The sequence below is a fragment of the Ovis aries genome, chromosome 2, assembly GCF_016772045.2.
Source record: "Ovis aries strain OAR_USU_Benz2616 breed Rambouillet chromosome 2, ARS-UI_Ramb_v3.0, whole genome shotgun sequence".
NCBI classification, from domain to species: domain Eukaryota; kingdom Metazoa; phylum Chordata; class Mammalia; order Artiodactyla; family Bovidae; genus Ovis; species Ovis aries.
The window spans coordinates 248,706,119-248,721,571 of record NC_056055.1 but is presented as its reverse complement, the minus strand read 5'-3'; the positions used below and the strand labels follow the sequence as shown (position 1 = coordinate 248,721,571).

The 15,453-nt window shown below is 62.8% G+C and overlaps 1 protein-coding gene and 1 long non-coding RNA gene across 10 annotated transcripts in view; one reads left to right on the top strand and one right to left on the bottom strand.

Moving 5' to 3' along the window:
* Positions 1-15,453, top strand: part of ARHGEF10L (Rho guanine nucleotide exchange factor 10 like) — a 170,817-nt gene that overhangs the window by 97,877 nt on the left and 57,487 nt on the right. For 7 of the 9 annotated variants that reach the window (XM_042244756.1, XM_027965650.2, XM_042244757.1 and 4 more), the window contains 8 exons: positions 2,089-2,166; positions 3,269-3,448; positions 3,792-3,908; positions 5,130-5,222; positions 5,980-6,153; positions 10,806-10,951; positions 13,049-13,063; positions 13,285-13,466. In XM_042244756.1, the coding sequence (XP_042100690.1) occupies positions 2,089-2,166; positions 3,269-3,448; positions 3,792-3,908; positions 5,130-5,222; positions 5,980-6,153; positions 10,806-10,951; positions 13,049-13,063; positions 13,285-13,466 (985 nt within the window). The remainder of the gene's footprint in view (positions 1-2,088; positions 2,167-3,268; positions 3,449-3,791; positions 3,909-5,129; positions 5,223-5,979; positions 6,154-10,805; positions 10,952-13,048; positions 13,064-13,284; positions 13,467-15,453) is intronic. The other 2 variants (XM_042244759.1, XM_027965656.2) reach the window with 1 other exon arrangement.
* Positions 3,900-9,197, bottom strand: LOC121818793 (uncharacterized). Its single transcript, XR_006058915.2, has 3 exons — positions 8,889-9,197; positions 8,167-8,313; positions 3,900-7,690 (listed from the first exon to the last, which is right to left on the bottom strand). It is a non-coding gene; the product is annotated as an uncharacterized LOC121818793 (long non-coding RNA).

Sequence of the window (15,453 nt, the reverse complement as noted above, 5' to 3'; positions counted from 1 at the left end):
ACGGTCAGTGGCAGAGCCCAGTTGGGCAAGGGCCTCCTGGGACCCCACTCGACCTGCCACACAGGCTGCCCACAGTGGACCCCGTGGGTCAGCGCTGCCGTGCCAGGTGGGGCGGGGCTGCCTCTGGCACCCTCGCTGCCCAGCCTCGAGGCAGCCAGCGCAGCTCCTGCTAAAAGAGCAAAGGCGTTGGAAGTGGCCGCAGTCAAGAGAGGGCTGGGCAGCACCGAGCTCACCCAGCTCAGAGGGGACCCTGGGGGCGCCTGGGCCCCCGCCTGCCCACCTGTCGTCAGCTCAGACCCCAGAGTCGCTGCAGGCTTCCCAGGAGCCTGGCTCTTGGGTGGTGTCTTCTTTCTCCCGGAGGGTCACATCGAGATCGGGGCGCCTGTGCCCTGGGGCCCCGCGTGGCAGAGCCATGACTGAGGTCCTCTCCATGGCTGGTTTTCCCCTCTATGAGGCTGGGAGGCGACCCTGCCTCCCTCTGGTCATGAGGGCTCTGGGCAAGACGCATTGGGGCAGCAAATGCATCGAGCGATTGGCCGGGCTGGTGTTGGCAGGACATCCTGGTGTTGCACCCCTTTTGAAAATGAGAGATTTGGCCACACTTCTTGTCTCGGGAACCCGTCTGCCTCCTTCCTTCCCTCTTTCTCCTGCTGGGGCCCTGGCAGCATCTGGGCGGTGGCCCCCAGCCTCCTCCCTGGTGCAGTGAGTCACCGTCAGAGTTCAGAGCCAGGCGGGACCCCAACCTGCTCGCCCAGCAGCCGGGCTTCCCCTTTCTGGTGTCGGCTGGGTCGGGAGCCTCTTGCATTTCTTGGAGCAGCAACGTTAGTTGTTCTAGGCCAGTGGCTCTCAGCGGAGGTGATTTTGCGCCCAGGGGACATTTTGCCATGTCCAGCGATGCTTTGGTGCTCACAGCTGGGGGTGGGGGCCCCTGGAGTCTACTGGAGAGAGGCCAGGGGCGCTGCTGGCCACCCACGGTGCATAGGACCGCCCCCCACGTCAGCAGGCGGAGGCTGAGGGTTGCTCTGGGCACCCCTGGGGACTGGGAGTCCTGGACAAAGCGTCCGTTTGCGGGGCGGTGGCCTGGCTTGTCACACAGCCAGGGCGTGGGGGGCACAGTCAGGCCCAGGCCAGGCAGGGCGGTAGGGAGACAGGCACAGGGTGCCCCAGCATGGGGAGGGATGGTGGGGGGCACCTGCACCGCCGCACTCAGGATGGCTCGGGGGCGCGCTGGGGGTCCCCTCCCGGCCCTGGGCCAAGGTGGGCAGGCTCCCCCCTCAGACACCGCTTGCCTATGACACCTTTCATAGGCCCTGTCCCAGCTTTGCTGCACAATGGGGTCACCAGGGAGGCTTTAAAAAGCCCCGCTAGCCAGGTGGCACCGTAGAGCAATTCAGTCAGTGTCCAGGGACCCCCGTGTGCAGCAAAGGCCCCGCCCCCGCCCCCACCGCCGTGTGCTGCCGTGTCCGCGTGAGGGCTTCCTGAGTGGGTGCTGGTTGGGCTGCCCCCGGGGAGGTGCTGATTTGGGCTGAGATGGGCAGAGAGGGGAAGGGAAGGGCTGGGATGCTTAGTCTGAAGCAGAGTCCACTTGAGCGGGTGGGGGGGCACGCTCAGGACTGTCTTCTGGGAGAGGGGTCGGTTAAGGATCAGATCTGTAAGTGGCGGGAGCTGAGATTTCATTTCCGTCTAAGAAAGAGCTCTGTACAAGGGTGGTCCAGAGACAGAGGAGGCCTCCCGTCCTGTGGGGGAGCATGGTGGTTCCCCATCCCTGGATGGGCGTGCAGAGGCCAGGCAGGACCCGGGAGTCCCCACGCCCCCGGACCACATGCTGCCATCTGGGGAGCACGGGCACCTGTCTGGGGTGGGTGGGCAGGGGCTCTGGGAGGTGATGCCAGCCTGCCAGGCTCGTGTGCCAGCTGCCAGGCTCCAGTGGACCAGGCATGGCTCTGGGAGAGACAGCTTCCTGCTGCTCCGCTGGCTCTCGTGATCCTCTCCCCATCTCCTGGTGCCCCGCCCACAGCCGGTGCTCGCCCGGGCGCCCTTGGCACCATTGGCACGGGTGCTGACTGACCATGCTCTCTGCCTGACCAGGTGGTCCGGAGGCACATCCTCGGCTCCATCGTGCAGAGCGAGGGCAGCTACGTGGACTCTCTGAAGCGGGTCCTCCAGGTACGACTCCAGGGGCTTCAGGATCCCCACGAGGGGCGTGTTACAAGAAGTGTTTGGAGGCTGTGGGCATTTTTCAAGGCAAGGAGCCAAAAGCCACTGTTTCTGTGGGGCCAGCAGGACCTCCGAATGGGGGACACTGAGAACTTCAGGTGCCTTGGTGCTCACGGGATGACTCGGTTTTCTGAAACGATGTTGGGGTTCAGTGAGATGAGGTCTGTCCCGTGGCGCTCAGTTGCGTCTGACTCTGTGGCCCTGCGGATTGCAGCCTGCCAGGCTCCTCTGTCCATGGGATTCTCCAGGCAAGGATACTGGCATGGGTGGCCATGCCCTCCTCCAGGGGATCATCCTGCTCCAGAGATCTGACTCTGGTCTCCTGCACTGCAGGCAGGTTCTTTACCATCTGTGCCCCCAGGCCTGGATCTGCGACTGTGGGCCCTCTGGTGCCTGGGAGAGATCCTGCTTCCTCGTCCCTCTGGGATCCGGGGGAGGGGCCACAGCTCCCCACCGTCTGTCTGGGGGCTCCTGGGGTGGGGTGTCGGCCTCACCCCCTCCCTTGCCATCAGAATGCCCAGGAACTGCTGAGTAGACCCTTGCATGGCCGAGGTGTGCCGGCCTGGTCTATTTAGTTTACGTTCCTGAAACAGCGACTCCGGGATGTTGTGGGCTGTCTGTAAGGACCCCGGGGAGGGCATTGTTGGGGTGGGAGAATGCTCCGAACACTCCCTTCCCCTGCCGAGTGTGGATCCCCAGTGGAGGGGCCCAGACCCCGGGCAGGTGGAGACAGGCTGCCCCGTGTTTCTGTCTAAGCCGGCCGGAGACCGTGGCTCTCGGTCTCGCTGTGACGCCGCTGCCACTGCTGGCAGACTGGCTCAGCTGCGGCGGAGCCGATCCGCGCCAGCCCCTGGGGCCTGCCTCCGTGGCGCCCCTGCAGGCTGGCGTCCCCCCCAAACCCCGCTTCCGCCGAAGTCACGGGTGGGCTGTGGACGGTCGAAAGGCTCGGCGTGCTGCGTTCACCCCGTCCCGGCGGGGTGGGGAGCGCGCCCGGGGCCCTGCGGGCCGTGGCGGCGGCCCGGGGGCGCTCACCCGCCCGCCGCCGCCGCAGGATTACCGCAACCCCCTGATGGAGATGGAGCCCAAGGCGCTGAGCGCGCGCAAGTGCCGCGCGGTGTTCTTCCGCGTCAAGGAGATCCTGCACTGCCACTCCGTGTTCCAGATCGCCCTGTCCTCCCGCGTGGCCGAGTGGGACGCCACCGAGAAGATCGGCGACCTCTTCGTGGCCTCGGTAGGCGTCCCCAGGCCCCCCTCCCCGGCCCCGCCGAGGCGCACGTCGCCGCCGTGACGGGCGCCTCCCTGGCCCCCGTGTCCACGCCCGCGGGGTGTGTCCACGCCCGCGGGGTCCGAGGGTAGCAGCGCCCCTCCCCGGCGCCACCGCCTCCCCCGTGACCTGGTGTCTGCGCCCCGCGCGCCCTGTCCGCTGCCCTCACTGGGTGGCAGGTGTCCTGACCTCCGGGGTAGCCGAGACCCCCGGGAGCGGAGGGCCGTGGCCGCGGGGAGGGTGGACGTGCTCCCCGCCCAGCCCCTCGCCCCGGTGTGACCCTCCCTGGCGGGGCCCACGCCTGTTTCAGTTCTCCAAGTCCATGGTGCTAGACGTGTATAGCGACTACGTGAACAACTTCACCAACGCCATGTCCATCATCAAGAAGGCCTGTCTCACCAAGCCCGCTTTCCTCGAGTTCCTCAAGGTGGGCCTGAGGGCGGTCTGGGGCTCCTCGCAGCAGAGCCCGGCCCTGGCGGGGGAGCGGTGGGGAGGGCAGTGGCGGCAGGGAGGCCTCTCGGGAGGGGGGCGCTGTCCACCCTTTCTCTGGTCCAGGCGCCTCTTGTCTTTCCTCTGGGGCATCCCCAGTCCCACGGGAGATGAGCCCCTGCTCCCCGCCCCCTAAGGGGGTGGTCGAGAATTAGAGGGTCTGTAAGCCGCATGGGATCTGAAGCTTTGACAGGAAGAAGGGGGCCATGACATCTTGCTGGTGGGGGCTGGGCTTGGGTGGGTGTTCAGGTGGGACTCAGTGCTGCGGGGTCCTGTGGAGAACAGGCTGTAAAGGACTAAAGGCCTGGGGTAGCCATGGGGCCACGTCCCCACCCCCTCCTTGTTGCACAGTCATGATTCAGACGGAGACCCTGCCCAGCAGAGGACACAGGTGGGCCAGGACCCCCAGCCTCAGAAGACACACCCACAGTCCAGATCCCAGAGGGATGGGGGCCTTTCTCAATGGGGTGCCACCTGTCGCGGGTCCTGGGGGGATGGTGGGGTTGAAACAGGGAGACGGGAGAGTGTCTTCCAGGTACCAGGGCGGTGGGCAAAGGTCAGAGGCAAGTCCAGCTGGATCCTGGGCACGGGGTGCCCGGGAGAGAGGCGCAGAGCCTCTGAGTTCAGTTTGGGTAGATCCGGGCCTCAAGCCCAGGGCCTGGGATGTCATAGTGCATGCAGTGGGGTGCCGCTGAAGCTTTGGGTGGAAGCGGAGGCCGGTGGGGACGTCCCTGGGTTGCAGGGACCGAGGTGTCAAGGTGGCAGGTGTGTGGGTGGTGTGTTGGAGACAGAAGCGATACCCAGGGCAGTGAGAAGCCCCATGCCCACCCCGCCCCGGGACCGGGCCCGTTCACCTTACGTGGAGGGAAAGGTGGTCTCAGCTCTTTCCAGAGGCCTGGCCTCTGGAATAAACGGTTGAAGGTCCTAGTTATTACGCTTTTGGTCCAGAGACCTTAACGCGCTGCCCCAGGCCCCCAAGGGTGTGGACCCCATGCTGGCAGGGACCCCTGGCTGCGGACCCAGGGGCCTCCCTGGCTCTTCCCTCCGGCCCGAAGCTGACCAGGGTCCTGGGGAGAGGAGCCCGGGTCGGCACAGCCGTGCCCCGGGTGCCAGGCTCTTGCCGAGGACGCTCAGTGAGTGACGCCGCCTCCCCCAACAGCGGCGCCAGGTGTGCAGCCCCGACCGCGTCACGCTCTACGGGCTGATGGTGAAGCCCATCCAGAGGTTCCCGCAGTTCATCCTCCTGCTGCAGGTACCGCAGCCGGCTCTGCCGGTACTACCGCTGGCTCTGCTGCCGCCGCTGCCCCGCAGGGTGCAGCTGGGGCTGGCGCATGCCTGGTGGGGTCGGGTGGGAGGCCTGGCTCTGCCCCAGCACCCAAAGCCCTCACCTGGGCTGTGCAGGGTGGGCGGGGGCTCGGACCCTGGCCGCGCTTTCCTCGCCCCCGGGGTGGAGCCCATTCAGTGGGACCGCATCCTTTCCCTCCCCTGGTGGGAACCTGGTGACGGGTGCAGACAGTCACCCACGACAGTGGGGGGCACATGGAATCCAGTGCCCTCAGGGCCCCTGGCAGGGCGGAGAGGCCCTGTGAGGGCTTTGGTCTTGGTGCTCCAGGCTTCCCGAGAGAGTGTCAGCCCTCACTCTGGGCCCCAAGAGCTTGGGACAGCCCCCCTGATTGCCGGGGGTCAGGAGGTGAGCCCCCAAGGGCCCCAGCAGCGTCTTTCCTCTGTCCTCAGAGTGGACGGCTGCAGGAGGGGGTTTCGTCTCCGCACACTCTCCATCAGTGAGTCAGGGCTGGGTCTACCCAGTCATGTGACTTCACGTTCTCACGCGGTGGCTTTCTTGAGGCCTTGCTCCCTGTCAGGCCCCAGCTCCTCGGGCTCCTCCTGGCTGGGTCCTTGTCAGGCTGGGTCTCCGTGGGGACTGTGGAGGCTGAGGCTGGGGCCCCAGCCAGTAGAGGGTCTGCTGGGATGGGGGGGTCTCAGTCCTGGCTCCCCCTGGGCCCCCACAGGACATGCTGAAGAACACGCCCAGGGGCCACCCGGACCGGCTGTCGCTGCAGCTGGCCCTCACGGAGCTGGAGACGCTGGCCGAGAAGCTCAATGAGCAGAAGCGGCTGGCTGACCAGGTGGCGGAGATCCAGCAGCTGACCAAGAGCGTCAGTGACCGCAGCAGCCTCAACAAGGTGGGTGCCGGCCCCCGCCCGACGCCCCTGTCACCCGCCTCCCGGCGCCTCCAGGTAGCTGAGAGGGGTGGCTCCTTGCTCCTCTGGGGTCCAAAGACCTTTCCTTGAACGTGTGAAAGTGAAGTCGCTCAGTTGTGTCCGACTCTTTGCCACCCTGTGGACTGTAGCTTACCAGGCTCCTCTGTCCATGGGATTCTCCAGACAACAGTGCTGGAGTGGGTTGCCATTTCCTTCTCTGGGGATCTTCCCGACCCAGGGATTGAACCCAGATCTCCCAAATCGCAGGCAGACGCTTTAACCTCTGAGCCACGCTAACCTTGACCATAAACCTCTCTTTTCCCCCCTAATATTTATTTATTTATTCTGATGGTGCTGGGCTTTGTTGCCCTGTGGACCTTACTTTGACCATAAGCCTCTCTTTTCCCCCTAATATTTATTTATTTATTCCGATGGTGCTGGGCTCTGTGGCCGTGTGGGCTTTCTCTGGTTGCAGCGTGGAGGCATCTCTTGTTTCGGAGCACCGGCTCTCGAGGGCTCAGTTGCCCCGCGCCGAACCTGTGTCCCGTGCATCAGCAGGCAGCTTCTTAGCGCCTGGACCTCCAGGGAAATCCCGAGGAGCAGTCTTAACTAGAAACCCCTGCCGTCCACCCCGACATTAGTTATCACTCAAGCATTTTTAGGATAAAAGCTGATTTTATTTAGCAGTAGAATTGCCAGTAAAGACGCCTGAAATGATAGCCTAGTAGTATGTTTAAACGACTGGGCCATGGAGTCAGAGTCTGCTTTTGAATCCGGATTTTGCCACTGATGTTTACTGTGGGGAATCACCCAACTCTCTGAACCTCAGTCGCTTCCTCTGAAACCCTTCTCTGAAATGAGTTTGACAGCACCTGACCCTTAGGGCTTCTGCAAGGCCAAGGAGAACACTGGCAAAGTGGCGGACCCAGAGTCCTTAATGCAAGGTGGCCCTTGTCATTATTAGTGTTATTTTTTAAAAAGAAAGACCAAAAAAAAAAAAACAAAAAACCAAACAAACCAACCATGCCGTATTTTGAGATTGCAACTTAGAAACATTCTAGCAAAAAAACCTAACTTTCAGATGAGTCTATTAGAGAACCCTGTTTTTTAAACTTATTGATTAATTTTATTTTTGGCTTTGATGGGTATTCTTTGCTTTTTTGTGGTTTTTTTTTTTTTTTAATTTGCAGTGAGCAGGGGCTGCTCTTCATTGCGGTGCATGGGGTCTCATTGTGGGGGCTTCTCTTGTGGGGCACAGGCTCTGGGCGCTTGGGCTTCAGTAGCAGCAGCTCACAGGCTCAGCAGTTGCGGCTCATGGACCCTGGGATACGAGGCCTCAGGACCTGTGGTTCCAGGGCTCAGCGGTTGCGGCTCGTGGCTCTAGAATGCGGCGCTCAGCAGTTGTGGTGTGTAAGCGTAGGTGCTCCGAGGCACGTGAAGTCTTCCTGGATCAGGGATCAAACCCGTGTCCACTGCACTGGTAGCTGGATTCTTATCCACTGTGCCACTAGGGCGGTCCCTGGAGAACCCCGTGTTTAAAACACAAAGTTGGTACAAGAGACGCAGTCACCTCCCGGAGTCACCTGTGGGTGATCTTCAGTCCTGTGTCTCCTTGGCGGCTTGTGGCACGCACGGCTTGCAGCTGCACCCGCATCCGGGAGGTCCCCAACCCCGGGCTCCACCCCTTTCACTCAGTAGAGGGTGGGACTTGGCCCTGATGGTGTGCGGGGAGGCGACTACGCCCCAGGACACTTGGCAAGAACAGAGTTGTTCTCTGGGGAAGGGACATCGGGTAGGGTCACAGGAAGGTGTTCAGATCATCTGGGGAAAAAACTGGGAGCCTCCTGGCTCTGTGCCCCCAAAAGCAGAACTAGGGCCAGTGACTGAGGTCAGTGGGATTTCAGCCACAAGGGGAGGACTTCCTAGTGTTTGTCGAGCGTCACCACGAGTGCCTCCCCACTGGCCCGCGCTTTACAGCCTGTGATGCTCTCTGACCTTCACTGTGATCTGTGATCTGTATCGCAGGCCCGCAGAGCAGGGCCCGGACAAGATGTTCTAAGCTTCGGGGTCCTGCATCTTAAGACGGTCCCACCTCAGGCCAAATTCAGTCTGCGCACGTGTGCTCAGGCCCACACAGGACTTCTAAGAAGATGAAATTTGTTGCCAGCATTTAGAAATGGAGAAGCGTCCCACAGAATTTAGACTCGTTCATCTTCTCCAAGGGTTGGAAGAGCTGGCATCCTGGCCCACCTTCCCACGCGGGGCCGGTCAGCTGAGTAGCAGCTGCCCATGCCCCCTCAGTCCCCATCCGGGTCTTTCCCCCGAGGTTACCTGCTGGCAGTTGGGTTTGCTCCACCTGTTCCAGGAGGATAGCGCTGGGAAGAAAGATAGGGCAGGAGAGGGGCCCCCGCCCCCGGGGTGCCTCGTCCAGGATTGCCCAGGGTGGGCCTGAGGGGTGGGGGCGTCCCTCCTCGCCACCCCAGGCGGGGCGCCCCCAGCCCTCTAATTCGGAATGCCTCTCGGGAAAGCGACTTTGGCCCCGTCACAGCTGCACGCTGGCGCCTGAGGGCCCCGTCCCGGCCGCGCGCTGCCGCCCGAGGGCCTTCACGCTCGAGAAGCAGCGCCTCCCGCCCCCTGCCGCCGCCCCTCTTCCGCATCGTGAGCGCTTCTCTCGCTTTGGCTCACGCGCCTGTGAGGTCGCCTGGGAGAGACCTCACCTTCTTAGGCCAGGCCTTCTTAGACCTGCTCGGGAAGGAGCTGTGCTCCCCTCTGCCCGCCGGGGGGACGCCCAGGCCGCAGGAGGTCAGGAGACCTGTCTGGAGCTGGGAGCGGGGCCGAGAGCCCCGAGCCCGAGTCTCCCGCCGTCAGGGGGCCGTGCGGGGCGCGTGCGCGGTGGTGGCGGTGGCCGCGCAGCGCGCCCTCCCCGGCCAGGGGAGCTGGTCCCCGGCGTGGTCTTGGCCGCTCTGAGCCCAGCGCTGAGGTTTCCCCCTCGCCGCCGTCCCCCGGAGAGAAGTGGAAACGAAACTGGGTGTGCCCAGAGCGGAACCGTGTCGGCTGTTTCAAAATGTGCCTGCTCAGGACCTGGCTGCAGGGGGCTGCTTGTGCAATATCCGAGCTTTCTTTGGTCTTTTGTTTGATCTGCTTAACTGGCAGGAGGGTGGTTGCCAGAAAGCAGGGGACTTTCCTGTCCCGCGTTCTGGGTCACGGCACACGTGGCTGTCTTTCTGGGGCCTTCTGTCTTCAGGGTCCCAGCTGTGTTTTCACAAGCCGGTGGTCAGCTGGGTGGTGGAAGTTGTGAGGTGGGGGAGCCCAGCCTTTGCAGTCATGGGGGCTCCTGGGGCCCCCGAGATTTGTGTGTGTTGGGAGCCATGGGCCTTTCCCTGACTCCCCTCACCCCCAGCCTGGAGCTGGAGGGTGTGTGGCCAGCTGCCTCGTGCTGCGGACCGTGCGTGTGGCCCGGCTCCAGCCTGCCCTGCTGCTCAGCCAGCACCGGGTCTTGGCAGGCCGCTTTACCTCGGGAATGTCTGCCCCTTCATCTGAGAATGGGGGGCCTTGGGGCACTGGAGCTGGTGCGAGGAGAGGTGGGCTCTCTCGTGGCGTGTGGAGTAGCTCAGGGTCCCCTGCTGCCCCGAAAGCCGTGGTTCTTCAGAGGATGGCAGAGTGTTCTCTCCGGGAGAGGAGTGACCGCCCTTTTCCTTGTGAGGATGGGGAGGAGGGGGTTGGCTGTTACGAGAATGAACTTGTCTGAGTACTCTTCTTCTTCCCCCGCAAAACCCCTTCTTAGCAAAGACGTGTTTTCCGTCGGGCCCTGGCTTTGTTGGAGGGCCTGTGCTGGCTGGTGTCCAGCCCAGGATGGGCGCACGCCTGCCTGGAGGCGTGAAGGTCTTCAGCCTGGTCAGCGTGGTCCGAGGGCTGCCTCGCTGGCCAGCAGAGCCCTCCCAGCCCCGCACGAGGCCTTCCCTGAGGCCTGTGGCCGACACGGGTCAACAGGTCAGGGCGAGGAGCGGGACCTGCCTTCAGGCCAGGAGTCTGCCTGCTTGAGGCTGCGAGAGCCATGGGGACAGGGGCCATCTGTGGGGTGTCCCACTGTGGGGCCAGCTCGCTGGACGTCACGCAGGGCAGGCACTTAGAGGGGCCCAGCATTTGGGTTAATGCTCTGCCGTCAATGTCTTGAAGTTCTTAATAATTCTGAGTGAGCCCCGTCCCGGGCTCTGCAGGTCACATAGCCAGAGTCACCGTTTCCTTGGCGATGTGAGCTTTCGTGCTGTCACCCACTTGACAGCCGAGGGGGCCAAGGTGTGGGCAGGCAGCCCGGCACCTGCCAGGGGGCTCCACGGCGTGCCTCGGAGCCAGGGTCGGCGCGTGGTTCTGTGCCCTGGAGCCGTGCTGCTGACAGGGACGGAGCGGGGCTGGCGGGGGCCGGCTCACCCGAGCAGGGTGCTGGCTGCTGGGGGGCTGGCGGTCAGTGCCTCTGGTCCCCATGGGTGGAGGGCATGGTCCTGCCTCACCCTCGCCCCTCCGGCCGCGGTCCCCTTTGGGCGTGGAGGGACCGCCCTGGGTATTTGGCGCAGTGATGTCTGCGGAGCAGCCCGTGAGCAATGCTGGCGTTGATCTTGCTCTGTCTGCTCCCCCAGCTTCTGACCTCGGGTCAGCGGCAGCTGCTCCTGTGTGAGACACTGACGGAGACCGTGTATGGTGACCGCGGGCAGCTGGTCAAGTCCAAGGAGCGCAGGGTCTTCCTGCTCAACGACATGCTGGTCTGTGCCAACATCAACTTCAAGTAAGCGGGCCTGGCCATCGCCCCCCCCACCCCGGGGGTCCCTCCCGTTGCACCGCAGTCTGTCCCAGCCGGGGTCCCGCGTGAGCCTGGCTGAGGTCTCCGACTATCCGACTTCCTCTTCATCTCTCTTTGCCTCTATATCCCTGGTCCCCAGAGCTAGGAAGCACCTGCAGAGGTCACGGGGGGCCAACAGCTGGCCCCTGCCCAGGGTGGGCTCTCCTGGAATTCTGTCCTCAGGATGGAACAGCCTGCTGAGTTTTGACCACTTTGAAATCCAAGAGGGTCTTCCCTGTGTCCAGCCCAGGTCCCAAATCCCTGCTGTAGCATTATTATTTTTATTTTTGGCCATGCCGTGCGGCATGTGGGGTCTTAGTTCCCAGACCAGGGATTGAACCTGTGCTCCCTGCGTTGGGAGCTGGTGGTCTTAACTACTGGACCGCTAGGGAAGACCCCCAAGTCCCTGCCGCTTTAAGTCAAGTAGGTTTTCCTCTGGCTAGATGGCAGTGTTTTTAGCACGAGGCTTTGCCTTTCCCACCAACCCCCCTGCCCCACCCCTGCCGGCGCCTGGTTTCCTGGTTCTGGGTCAGAGGTTGCAGAAATGACTGGGGCCAGGCCGCCAGGCCTGGCTGGAGTTGGGACTGGAGTTAGAGCCCTGTAGTGGGGCGAGGGCCATGCCTGAGGCCTGAGTCTGCAGACTTGTGGCCCGAGGGTTGCAGTAGCTTTCCGGAAATCTTATGTCTGGCTTCTCTGGGGAATTCACAGAAAGATTGAGACATCCAACTTCTCTTGAAAATGGAATATCCCATGTTCTGGGCCCACACTGCCCGGGACCACATGGGCCTGCGTCTGGGCTGTGTGAGCCCTTCACTGGGCCTCCCCGCTGATCTGGGTCCCTCCCATCTGCTGGTCAGTCCTTTGGGCGTCAGGGATCGTGACCCTTGACCCCGTGAAGGCCAGTGGGACCTTTCCAGCCAGACTCTTAGCCCTGCCAGTGGAGGAGAACCTCATTCCTTGCTATTTGGCAGCGCTTTCAGAAACCCTGGAAGCAACAGCTGGCAACAACACCCCAGACCCATGAGGAAAGAGTCACCCACACTCAGGTGTTGACCCTGCCGGGCTCTCCCGCTCGCTCAGCCTCCGCCCCCTCGTCTGTCCGTCTGATTGTCTTTCGGGCGCTCACTGAGCCCTCACTTGGCGCCTGTCCACAGGTCTGGGCGGACCGGCCCTGGCAGGGGCCTCAGGCCAGGGAGCCTCTGGCCCAGGTCAGTGCGGCTCTGCCGACGACTGACTCTCCATGCGCTCACTCAGCCACTCTCTCATGCAAACACTGTAGTTTTTTTATTTTTTATTTTTCTGACTGCACCGTGTGCCATGAGGAATCTTACTTCCCTGACCGGGGATTGAACCGGAGCCCCCTGCGTGGAGGGCTCAGCATGGAGTCTTAACCACTGGACTGCCAGGGGGTCCCCGAGCTCTTTACTTAAGTCCTGTTTGCATCCTGGGCTCCATGCAGGTGCCAGGGGTCTGACCGACACCCTCTCCGCCCTCCTGTTGCTTGGAGCCTCCAGGGTGTGTACGTGTGATGGGGGTGTTTAAAAGTGACAGCGTTAGTCTCTCAGTCGTGTCCGACTGTTTGTGACCCCGCGGACTATAGCCTGCCAGGCCGCTCTGTCCATGGGATTCTCCAGGCAAGAGTACTGGAGTAGGGAGCCATGCCCTCCTCCATGGGCTCTTCTAGACCCAGGGATCCAACTGGGATCTCCTGCATCGCAGGTGGATTCTTTACCCTCTGAGCCACCAGGGAAGCGATGAGGGTGTTGGTGGCCCACATTTGGGGGTCATTTTGGGTAACTTGGGGTGAGTCATGTGACCTGTCTGAGTATCAGTATCCTTTTCTGAAATAAGGCAGGCTTCCTAGCAGGGCCGTGGTGGGAATAGGGGGCGATGGAAGGCCAGCGTCCGACCTAGGGAGACAGCTCTCCATGTGGTACCCCTCCGCCCTCACATGGCCCAGCCCGGCAGCTGCCCCCCAGGGGGTCTCAGCACCTGCAGAAATTGCTCAGTAACAGTAATGACCCTTCTTGTCTTTCTCCTCAGGCCTGCCAACCACAGGTAGGGGTTCCGAGGCTCGGGGTGGGCGTGCGCCTCTGGGGCTGGCCTGGGTACCCCAATGCTTGCGCCTCCCCCGCTGCCCGCTCCACCTGCTCGGCTTGGCCGAGGGCTGTGCTGGGCTGCGAGGTGCCTGGCTGAGCTGGCGTGTGGAGGAGCGGCTCCGGGCTGACCCTGGGGCGGTGCGGCGGGCTCTCCAGGGCCGTGTGCTCTGTCCCTGGCAGGGGCCAGCTGGAGATCAGCAGCCTGGCGCCCCTGGGGCCCAAGTACGTGGTGAAGTGGAACACAGCGCTGCCACAGGTGCAGGTGGTGGAGGCGGGCCAGGAGGGCGGCTCCCACGGCAAGGACAACGCGCTCATCCAGCACGCTGGTGCCAAGAAGGCCTCGGCCGCAGGCCAGGCCCAGAGTGAGTGCCCGCCCCCGCCCCGCCCGGCCCGGAGACTTTTCCTGCTGTTTGTAGCTGTGCACACCCGTGTCCCTACTTGAGAGTGCAAACGCAGCCCCCCTGCATTCACCCCTCCACCCCCAGCCTTGTACACCCTCACACGCATACACACACATGCACGCACGGGCGTGACACGCAGGGACCTTGGATCCGAAAGTACGACCTCTAGGGCCTGCCTGGCCATTGCCTGCCTCCCCTGTGGGACCGCAGTTTGCCTGACTGTTCTGTGAGGGGCCCGGGTGGCCTGTTCCCAAAACCCGCAGAGCTCAGGCTCAGGGTGGCCTGGCTCTCCTGGATCCTCCTTCCCTGCCCTGACCTTCCCCTCAGACTCTGTCCAGTGACAGGGACAGTGAGAACTGGGGGTGACTGGCTCCCCGGCCGTCCGCTTCCTCCATCTCCTGCTGCTGCAGACCTCCTGGCTGCCCTCCCTGTCCTGCGCACCTCCCTCCCCGGGCCGACTCTTCCAAGTGCACACCAGAGCTGTGCGTCCCCCTGCACCCAAAGTGTGCTGGTGGCTTCCCGCTGCCCTGGGGTGAGGCCCGGTGTCCTCACTGAGGCCTGCACGCCCCTCCCGCCCCCTCCCGCCCCTGCCCACCCCCGCCTGCCCTGGCCTCGTTCCTGGGGGCTGAGTGCCCTCCTGCCCCAGAGCCTTCTCCTGGCCTCTGCCCTTTTCCGCGTGTTCTGCTGCTCTCTGGATTTTGTCTGGCTGTCCTGACTCATCTTGGCTCAGGTGACACTTCCTCCAAGAAGCCTTCCCGGTTCCTTTGGGCTGGCCAGGGGCCAACCCTGTGCTCTCAAGGCCCGGCTGTATCCTCACCTCTACGGCGATGCTCTAGTTGCCGTCTCATCTCGCCCCTTGGCGTGACTGTGGCCCTCTGCCCAGGTGTGTGGCGGATGTTTACACATATTTGCCGAGTGAACGGAGGAGCCAACTGCGGGGCAGCAGGAGGGCCTGACTCTTGGCCCTCCCCACCAGCCCTGTCTCACCCTAACCCTGGGGGTGCCTCTGAGGCAGGGGTCACCACACACTCTTGGCCTCAGGGGGCCGTACCCGCTTTACCCGCTGGGTCTGCCTCCCCAGGCCTGGGAGGCAGGCAGTGGGGGCTGTTCTGCATTCCTGGCTGGCTGTTCACAGAAGCCCCCCGGGAGGGGCTCCTGGCCCGCCTGCCCCCCTCAGAGGCACCTCCAGCCCAGGTTCTGCTCCACTTTCCTGGGACCACTTGGACTTCTGCTCTGGGACCCCTCCTCCAGCCACTGTTTTATCTGTGACCGCATTTCTCAAAGTAGAGGGCTAGGGTGCCAGATCCCCTTCAAAGAGGAGAGAAGAAATCCTTGTTGAGCCCCAGTTGGCCTTGGATGAATTTTTATATATTGTTACTCAAATATGTGCAGATCTAAGATTAGGTATAATATTAATAAACTTCCTATGCTCACATCCCTTGAACAACCATAACATCTAAACAGAATCACAAGCAGAATAGAAATGAAAGTACAAAACAATAAAATTCAAATTAGCAGCATTAATGGGACGTGATGGATGAGGTGGTTTTGCTGGAATGAAGTCGCTCTCTTACGGGCCGAGTTCTCTCGAGCTCTCAGCGCCTGTACCCTAAGGGGCCTCGTGGTGGTCCCCGTTCCCCTCCAGCTCGTCCCGCTGGGGTCTCTGCAGAGCCCTCCTCTGCCCTTCATTCGGTGGGAGCCTGTCTCTTACGCCCACGCCCACCTTGCCCCATGTTCATTGCCTGGTGGCCAGCACGCGGTGCCAAAGTCCACGAGGCTCCAAAGTCAGGAAGCTCTCTCCCCGGGCAGCAGGGTGTGGGCTTCTTCCTTTCTTCTCTTCTGAACACACCATGAGGTTCGTGGGGCCTTAGTTCCCTGACCAGGGATAGAAGCCACGCCCCCTGCAGTGGGGGCAGATTCTTAGCCCCCGGGCGCCAGGGACGCCCAG